The 10426-nt window shown below is 37.4% G+C and overlaps 1 protein-coding gene across 2 annotated transcripts in view; it reads right to left on the bottom strand.

Moving 5' to 3' along the window:
- The window catches only part of SCFD1 (sec1 family domain containing 1), a 45965-nt gene extending 35803 nt beyond the window's left edge, over positions 1-10162 (bottom strand). The window contains exons 1-5 of one of the 2 annotated variants that reach the window (XM_015816139.1): positions 10091-10162; positions 6801-6871; positions 6210-6298; positions 5362-5452; positions 3086-3208 (exon numbers count right to left, since the gene is read on the bottom strand). In XM_015816139.1, coding sequence (XP_015671625.1) covers positions 3086-3208; positions 5362-5452; positions 6210-6298; positions 6801-6871; positions 10091-10121 — 405 coding nt within the window. In that variant the 5' untranslated portion in view covers positions 10122-10162. The remainder of the gene's footprint in view (positions 1-3085; positions 3209-5361; positions 5453-6209; positions 6299-6800; positions 6872-10090) is intronic. The other variant, XM_015816141.1, reaches the window with a different exon arrangement.
- Positions 10163-10426: the final 264 nt, after the last annotated feature.

Here is a 10426-nt window from a genome sequence, read left to right as displayed (position 1 = left end):
GCAGGGTTGGCTCTTCGTTCTGTAGTTATCCCTTTCCTTATAGCACATATTTCTTCAGAAACCTCATAGATCTTTTCCAGTATAAGCTTGCAATTTAAGTGAGAGTAGGGTTTCTCCATTTTAAAAGTAATCAAAGAAAGTCCTTTCTTTATTGTTATTGTTATTATTTTTTCAGAGAGGGCTATAATTAAACAGTGTCCACCCCCTCAGTTCCCACAGCTGCACCAGCCTATCTTTTCCAAAAATAATCTGAAGGTCAGGTTTCTATCCAAAAAAATAGTTGCAACATTAACTTTTCACCACAAGATGTCCTCAGTAAATAAAAAATCCTTTCCAGACACCATTTTTTTCCCCTTTTTTCTCTCTTTTAAAGGAAAAAGTGGAGAAAGAAATAATCTTCCAATATAACTACTAATACAATTTGAAAAAGCTTTTTTTCTTTTTCTCTCTTTTTTTTGTATCCCAAAATAACTGAAAATAGAGTATAAACTTTAAAAAAAAAATTATTCTCAATGCTTCTCTTCCCACACACACAAAAGCTGCTTTTTCCAGACAGGGAAATAATTTCATCCAAGTTCTCACAGGCAAACAGAACCAAGCAGGGGAGAGAGAGGGGCTAAAAGGGTCTCACCCGGATCCTCCGTGGTGGGTCTAATGTCGCTTAGTTGTAAATGTGACTTCGGCTGGTGCAGCAGGATAATCGGCCATCTTGCAGGACGATCGTTGCTCCATTGGCCCTAAGGAAATAGCTGGGACCACGGGAAAAGCTGCCGCTCTCCCGCGGTCACCAGCAAGCCTCCTTCTTGGTAGTTGCCCCTCCAGGGCAACTTTCGACCCCCTAGGGGGTCTACCAACGCAGAAAACCCGGCTGGACTGGATACAAGTCCCCAGACGTGACCGGCGTCGCCGCGTACTGGAACCGGAAGTCTTGGGCAGCAATATCTTCAAGGAGCCACTGACTTCTGACTTTTCCTCCTTTGGATCCAAATACTATGTACATCAACTTTATAGAAAACATTCTAATCAACATTATTATTTCATTTTACTATTATTTAGCAATCCTACAAAAAGATACGATATAGAGGATTATAGTAGCTAAGAATTTATAAAAATATGGGTTTTCCAACTTGTGCAAAGAATTTCCAATAAAACAAATGGCTACATGCATTATGCATCTCTGTGGCGACTCCCTCCCTATGGAATATATTTCTCCAGAAATAAGATTAGTCCCCAACTTGATACTTTTCCAGAAGTATTCTGTTTGTTGCCACTTCAGTATGTGTGTATTGTATAGGTTTCTGTACTGTGATTTTTAATTTTGTAAGCCATCCAGAGCCACCATCTATGAGTATTTGTTTAATAAATAAATTAGAAAACGATAAAATGTGACAGTTATCTCAACTAATTTTGCAAGTGGCTATACATCTTTCTGCATAACCCATTTTTTCTCTTTGAAAAAAATCCCCTTATTACCCCTATGGATGGTATGAGTCTTCCTCAATCTTGGGTCCTCTATCAGAGACCTGGGAATTAGAGGGCTCTGTGCTGTATCTTAGCTGTTCCTAGCACTGCCTTCTTCTGGACTCTGATATCACAGACTCTGGGATCACATTGGAGCCACACTCCCAACTCAGAGGTCACAGCCATGAGTGCTCCTATCATCACTGGAACCACTTTGGCCTTTATTTTTCACATTCTCTCCAATTATTCCTTCAGGTCTTGGTACTTTCTCCAGCTTCTCATACTCCATACTGATGTTGTTTGTACTTGGCACCAGTACACCTATCACCACTGCTGTTTTCTGGTCCTTGACTAGACCATGATGTTGGTTGATTGGCCAGTACCTGCCTATCTGGATCTGGAAGTCCCACAGGATGTTAGTTCCATTATTCTCTATGATCTTCTGTTGAGCCCATACCCTGTGTGGGTTCCTGAACACAATGCCAGCTATTTTGTTGTGCTGTTCAGTATATGCTGTTCCTGCCCGCATCTTACATCCTATTACTATGTGCGTTGGACTGTCTCGGAAGCGTCTCTGCATAGTCTGCATCTCAGCTTCTATCAAGTGTGATAAATGTCTGCTTCTATGATCTGGTGCTTCTTGCCTCTTCTTGTGCTGACATGATCAGTGCCGCAGTGCTGTTTCTTAATTCTGTCACTGGTAATTCAGTTTCTTAATTTCCACTCACTGGTAAGATTCTCTAATGTCTGCCACATCAGCTATCTGTCGCTGATACATCCCATGCAGGGTTTGTCTTGCTATGGCGCTTTCTCTGCTTGATCTTTTTCTTATGTCTGCTGCTTCAACATCATATCTTGGGATGCCATCTTCTGAAATATTCCTGGATGTTCTGGGTTTTGTCCAGGACGGTGGCCGTTTCCAGCTGGTGTGCAGTTCCTGGGTATTTGACTTGGCGTGGAAATTTCTGTACATTGTGATGAGCTTTTGAATCTTCACATCAAAGGTTTTCATGCCTATATTATGGTGGCCAGCGCACTATACTGGCAGGGTATCTGATGATTAGCAGGCCAAATGTGGTAATGGTGATCTTATTCTTCCCATTGAGCTAGGTTTTCATGACCTGCTTATCCTTTGGTGGTACTTGGATATTGCTGTCTTTCTTGCCTCATCATGGTGCCCATGTAATTGTGAGATACCAAGTTATTTGTAACTGGTCTGTACATCTGCGTATTCATATCCAGTCCTTGTGATTATATGGCCTATGCAGAACAGCAATGTGCACAGTGCATCAGCTGGTGTATGCCATACTTGATGGCCATTTTTGTGAGATGTTTTGAGTTGACTTCCAGTGTTATGTTCCACAGTTGCACTGAGTTCTTGATATAGTCTTGTTGCCTTATAAAGCTTCAGGCAATCACAAATCCATGTATGTGTTAGAGATTCAAATGCTGAAACTACTTTTTGGAATTAAAGAAATACAGTACCAGTCACTCCACAAGCAATGTATCTTCAGAGATGTATTTTAGACTAATTATAGATTTGTGCCAAATACATCTTTTGGAAATACATAAGCATGTGTGTCATGTTCACCTGTGTTAATATAACTTAAATTATATTTTGTACCTTAGCAACTTGGATAACTGCATTGGCACCAAGAGCAGCATTTGCTATATCTTCCAGTTTACTTCTTGAAATGGCAGAAATAAAATTTAAATAATACGATTCATAAAGTTGATTTCTAAGGTCCTGAAAGAAAAAAAGAACAAATAATGTTAAATAAGTGGGCTTTTAGTGAACAAGAATGCTTTAAGATTAAAATATTACTGTAAAATATTACAGTAAAAATGTAATTATTTTATGCAATTCTCCACTGGACTGTCAAGAACTTGCCTTATTTACGAGTACAATTTTAATTTCTTATCAATTTAAACATATAGAAATTACCTTTAATGTATGCCATGAGAAGTTGAAAGTGGATGCATAAAACTGAACAGCTGAGCAGATATGGTTGTATGAAATATCGTAAAACAAACCAAGGAGATATAGTTAATTAAATTTGGGATGTCCTGCATCATGATTAAATACATTTTTCTAGTCCCTTGCTGAGTCATCTATTAGGATTGAAATTTTAATTGAGATCCAATATTCTTAGTTCCTTATTGATAAGATTGGCCTGCATTAATATATTGTTAAAAATGCTTCTAAGTGAAAAAGTGCTTATTTATTTTAAAATGAGTGTCACCTGGGTTACAGAAATGCAAAATATGGAATAATTCATCAAAATTCTGTGATGTGGATGGTTCTTAAAAATATGAATATAGTCAACCACCACATCTGCTGATTGAAGAATTTGTATCATGGCCAGGAAGCATTTTCTATAGAAGAAATATGAGAAAGTGGATATTTCCCTCCCATTTATTCCAAAGACAGGTTTAATTAGTGCTTCAGTTCATTAGTTCCGTCCACAGTTTGTGAATAAAAAGCTATTTGGAGAGCTCAAAGAAGCATAATTGAGAAATTAGAAATAAATAGGTATATTAAATACAACTGATTGCTGAAACTGAGGTCCAGGAATGTCAGGATCAGCTCCAACTCTGACCCAACTTGCTCCAGAAGACCTGGTTGGACCTCATCCTAAAGAAGCATCCAGCATTCCAATGCCTGAGGTAGATTCATTGGGAAATCACTGGAACTGGAAAGAACATCAAGCTCCAGTGTGTGCCATATGCAATAAAGAATAGAGAGCAGAGCAGCAGTTAACATGCCAGGGAAACTCCCAACTGTTACCGAGTCCATTGACATGGGTTCTATTTAAGGGCAACTGCTAGCCTGGCTTCCTTCAGTGGAAATACCACTCTGCTTATTGAAAACTTGCTTGTTTGTACCCCAAATTCCTGCATGTGGAAACTCTGGATACAGACCAGCTGATGACCTACCCAAGACAGAGATCTTTGAATTATGCCCCAACAAAACATCTGCCTGATGCATTCAGCCTTTGAAAACTCATGACAGACCAGCTTCCAAGAGATTTGGTTCTATTCAAATTTTGGATGCAATTTACTTATGTACCCTGTCTAAAATATGTAACATCTCCTAACAATAACATATCTGCTGTTTACTCTACCTTATATTCTTAGACTAATATTCTTGTCTTGACCCTCAGGCTCAAATTCCTGATTCTCAAACACATATGTATTTCCTTCACACAATTCTTGTTGTTTTCCATACTTCATGCATTTAAATAAAGTAGAATAACTAGTTTATTCTTTCCTATTTTTATATACATTTTTATCAGATACTCTACATCCTGCTTTTCTAATATAGTTCTTAGTACTTGATAGTGCTTATTTGCTGGGTTGTATTCTCTTCTTCCAACAGTATTCAGTTTAAAACTCTACCATTAGGTTTTCAAAGCATCTTCAAATCACATTCCTCCTAGTTTTTATAGGTCCATCTCTTGCAAGGACTCCATCATTCTTGGGAATGTGTCCATTATCAAGGAATCTAAACTGTTTTTATTTATTTATTTATTAAATTTATACCCTTATTAGTACCATATTGTACCCTTATTAGTACCCTTATTAGTACCATATTGTAGCCAGCTGCTTAGTTAAGACTTTATCTCCCCATCTGAATAAGATAACTTTTATCGTCCAAAAATTCAAGCCATAAGTTTGATTACACTCAAGTTTATCTTATTTGAAAACCAAGAAATCCAGGATTGGATGATCGCTTTCTCTGAATGTACCCCTCACACGTAATACTGAGATGAAATGTCTATCTCTTAACAATTCCTCAGAATACACAGCTGCCACCCTCTTATCTTATTTGTATTCCCTTGAATTCTATATTACAATTTTGTTACTGTTTACAGAAAATGTTAAATAGGCTAAATCTACCTGGCACAGCCTATCAATATTTTCTTCTGTTGGCATTACAAAATATATTGCGGGAACATCAGGTATAGGGTCTCTATCAGAATGAAGAAGACTGAAAAGAAAAGAAACTTAAGTTATTTAATACCAAGTAAATAAACTAAAAAGCCATTTAAAGAAAAAAGACATCACTTTAATCCTATGAATTCTTACTTGGGATTAAGCTTTACAAAAAGCTGAGTATTATTATTTTTATCATCTTTCCATAAATGTTGGCTATAATTAACTATACAAAAATGCAAACAGAACAATCTATATCAAAACATTTTTTAAAAGTTAAACCAACATTGAACACATGTATAAAATCAAACTGATACATTTTAAGTTCTATTCAAAAACTCAAGAGTAGGGACTAATTAATAAGAAAGTTTTTTATTTATTCCATGACAGTCTCTATAAGTGATTGTATCATGGCCCGGAAAAAAATAAGATATAGTATTTAATGAAATATATTTTCTCCTATCAGCAACCTCCATGAACACTTCTGAACTCTATTGAAAGACTGTTTTGATACATGATTAAAACCTATATTTTTAGATTTTTCTCTTGGTGTTCTTCAGTATCTTCCAAACTAATAAACTTTGTCATCAATCTCATCAAACGTGTTTAATGTTATACTGACTGGCATGCTAGTGCTTCAAGACAGAGCAATGGCTCTGATTAGTATCGAGCCCTTATAACATTCTCATCTACTGCCCCACTGGCAGGATATCCAATTTGCAACTTAATCTGATAAACTTTCAATCACATAAAATCTTTCAAATACTACGTACTACAATATATATTCAGACACAAATATGCACAATACATACAGATGCAAAGTAATGCCCATATCTCTTAATTCTTTCACAGATAGTAATGGAGATATTATGTCCTGGCCAAATCTGTCATAAATAAGAACCTAAAATGGAAACACAAATATTAAGACATATACTATGTATATAATCTTAATAAATTCTGTGTATGCTTTTTCCCACTAACACTTACTATATAGTTAATATCACAGGTAGTCCTCAACTACCTCAAAATATGGTACTATACAGCTCTCCCATTCAAAAAATAAGTATACCTTTTATTTAAACAAAGGAAGGGATGAATTCACAGAAAATATAAACAAAACAGTAAGTTAAACAGTTTTCGTTGCATTATTAATAGTTTTGAAAATAAATGTTCTTAGATGTTTACAATTCTTTTATACAACCTTCATCAAAATTTCAGGTCAACTAATTTTCAATTGTCATTTTTTTTCTATTTACTTCTTTGTTTTTCACAAATAATGATTGCTTCAACATGTCACTTTATTAGCTAGAATTATAAAACATATTTTTCAAAAATATGACAAGGAAATTAATTTGGCAATATAAATTATCTTGGATAAAAGATCAATTTATAACTTGACTTACTTTCCATACTGGTTCACCTGTAGTGTTTTTAACAGGTGGCACATTAAAATTTAACATGCGCTTCAAAGCCCCTGAAAAAAGAAAGAGTTCCATTTTATTTGCTAACAATTATAATGATCACAATCTTAAAATATTTATATTTGGAGGGCACTTCAGAGAATAGGCCTATAGTCTTTTGAATATGCTATTACACAAATGCTTCTTTTAAATTAAAGTACTAGAGGGATTCTTGTTTACGGACATTAGTATCTAAAACTGACAACTTTAAAAGAAATGAAAACATGTGCAAGACATTATACAAATGTCTCGCTAAGCCCTTGACACCATTTTTATCAGATGCAGCAGGCAGAGTAAATGCAATTGGAAGATCTATTCCATGTACAAGTAGTCCTTGCTTAGTGACCACAGTTGTGACTGGTAATTTTAGTCTTCTTCTACTGCTCCCCTCATATTGGAGGGGACATTTATAAAAACATGTTTATGTGTAGACCCTCCCTCTCATGGTAAGCACTAAACATGCAGAAAGTTTCATTTATCCTTCCCCTCCCCAATCAATAACTAAGGGAGAGCAATAAAAAGTATGCCTCCTTCACATTATTATATAATAAAATAATTAGGATGAAATATAGCAAACAGCTGTTACCAAAAGTCAAACCGGTGAGGAGAAATTTTTAATAGGCCTGTCTTGGACTCTTCCATTAAAGTCTACCCAGGCTCCCCAGGAATCAAATTGACAATGTATAGTAGACCTGCCATGTTTTACCAGGCCTTTGAGTGTGCTATTGTGGTGCTGCCAGGGGATGGTTCACTGAATATTTCTAAGTTAGGAAAATGGTTTATCCAACAAGTTATAAGCCTTGGAACTGCATCTAACGGTGTGGCTGGGTGCTCAACCTTGATTCCTGGCAGTGAGGTTTCAATGGACAAGAAGGCAAACCCATTTGACACTTTTACAGAGAAAAGTATGAGTTTTACAGAGGCCTACTTTTAGCATAGCTCCTTTCATGCCATCAGAGCAAGTTGGTATTATATTTTCTACCCTCTTCCCTATACTGACATCCCCATTTTTATGTTTGTTTAGTTTATTATTTATGGTATCTATCTTTATGGTGTTTCTCTCTTTCATCTACCCAATTACTATGACAGAAGGACTGCCCAAAATTTTCTGATTGTCATCAGGAAAGTCCCTGTTTCTGGCATGCTTTCCAAAGTTTTAAGGGTGTTCTTTCAACCTGTCACCTATTAACATTTCTACCATAGCTAATTGTCATGATCTTTGGATGCACTGGCTAGGAATAATGGGACCTGTGATCAGACACATCTAGAAGACATCAGATTAGATGAAGCACCTGTTAGCTGTAGTACATAAAAGAAGAACTCTAACTTCATTTCAAGAACTAATATATTGAATCAAGAAGGAGTCTATGCCCATTACTTCTTGGGATAATAGGTCTTTAGAAATCTTGCTTGTTTTTGGATGTTGTCTCTTTTTTGATGTAAGAAGTTCAACATTCTTATTTTCTTTATTACTAAATAAAGTTTATTAGGCTTGTATTCCTCTATATGCAAAATTTCTTGGCAGATTTACAAGCATACATAAATCCACGCAAGTTTAATATTTCTAGTTATGCTTGCATTTTAGAGCAATTTCTGAAATGAAGGTTTCTAACCAAAATGGAATATTGATGAATATTCATAGAAATGGCCAAATTATACCAGTCCTACACAGATTGCCAGTTTGTTTCTAGGCATGATTCAAAATTTAGGTGACATTTTTTAAAGCTTAATTTCTTGATACCTGAGGATTTGTCTCCTTTCATACTGCTATCTTACGAAGACATGATGAAAAGCCCTTCCTTGTCTGTGTCCCAGTTGGGGCAAGAAAAATAACCTTTTATGGTCCCGTCTAAGTGTTGGAATATTGTATCTTGGGAGGCTAGGCTAGCACCTTCTGTGTGGCATTTTGCCAACAGGTCAACAACTTACCTTTTAAGAATTTATGACCTCTAAAAGCAACCTGAATCTTAGAAAATACACTTTTTGTATCTACTTTGTAATTTTTATTAAATAACTTCATTAGTCTTTTTTGTCCCAAATACTTAAGTATTTCAACTTTGTAAATGACTTTGAAAAGTGCCTATACAAAGGTATAGCGGTTATGAATTCTCCTACAAGTTACTAAATTGATGAGAGCAAGAAAGGTATATCCTAAAAATCAAAGTACACCATGAAAACCTACCAAAGGATCCCTCCAAATGAAGCTTATTGAAACAAATTGACAAAACGAGTTCCATATGGATTAATGCAAAATGAGACTAGTTTAAAGTTATATATTAACTCCATATATAATTTAATTGCTCTGAACTGGACACATTCTTGCTTTTTCTGTAGCATAATAGCAGGTAAGTTTTACTTCTAAACTCAACCTCCGAGAGCATATTTGACTTGGACTTTATTTGGAAAATAATATTTTACCTACGATATCAAGCTGTAAACCAAGCTATAAAAGTCCTATAATTTAACAGTAAGAGATAATATTGTCTTCCTTGGGAAAAAAAACCTGACTCTAATGCAACTTTCCTGATCCAAGTGTTTTTCAGATGGCTTAGATGACAAACCCCATAATCCCAATGAGCATAACCACTGTTGGGGTGGGAATGATAGATGCATCCATCCATCAAATCTGAGGGCAGCTGGTTGGGAAGTGTCCCCTTAAAGGACCTTGTGTTTTACAAACTCCAAAAACACGTTTCCTAAATGATTCACTTTTATATTTTGAAACGGTCTTGTCGATTTTTAAAAGATTAAACCGGGACACCACACTAAAAATTAATTCAGGTATGGCTTTCTCTCCAAAACAATTCCTTTTGCAACGCAGTATTGGTGGAAGGCCGGTTCCTGTTTTGCACTATGCCCTTAAACTTTAGCCCACGAAGTCCTTCCTAGCCGATAATCGCCGAGGCTAGGGAAAAGGGAAAATAAAGGAAGGCCTCCAGAAGCACCCTAAGCGGGAGGCAGAAGCAGCATCCCAATAGAGGGCACCCCAGTAGTGGGGGCTCGATCAGCCCAGGTGAGGCTGGGCAAGCCAGCTCGCTCGCGACGAGGCAGAAAACAGTTCTCCCATAAAAAGTAAGCTACAGCGACGAAGGGAGGGCCGCAATCCACACCGGACGGACTCGAAGGAGACTCCTAGCCTTCTCTTTCGAGCCAGCCCCGGCTTCAGGAGTGCCGAAGACGGTAAGACGACCAGACCAAAGAATCCTGCGGGCGACCTAACGCCGGGCACTCACCGGTCTGCTTCTCCCGGATACTGGCCGCCATCTTCCCCTGGTGTTCGGGCCGACTCCGCCCACCTCACCGCCGCGCCATCACCAGCCGGCAGACGTGGCGCGCGAGGGGACTTACGCGGGTTCTTGCGGTAGCGCGGCGGGCGGAGTCTGCCGAGTTCTTGTTCGGCGCTGATGCCGTAACCCGGGTTGCTTCCTTTGAGAAAGGAAGAAAGCGATGCGGCATCTTAGCGGATCGGCATTCCCGTTCTGCTTCTTGAGGAAGTTAGGAGTTAGGATTTGGCATTTTCCTGTCGTAATCTGCCTCCGAGACTCGCTTCGGACATTATTCACCTTGTG

This window comes from Protobothrops mucrosquamatus, unplaced genomic scaffold (genome assembly GCF_001527695.2).
Source record: "Protobothrops mucrosquamatus isolate PMUCROS unplaced genomic scaffold, P.Mucros_1.0 scaffold403, whole genome shotgun sequence".
Lineage (NCBI taxonomy): Eukaryota > Metazoa > Chordata > Lepidosauria > Squamata > Viperidae > Protobothrops > Protobothrops mucrosquamatus.
The sequence above is the reverse complement of the archived record's forward strand: the minus strand, read 5'-3'. Positions and strand labels throughout refer to the sequence as shown.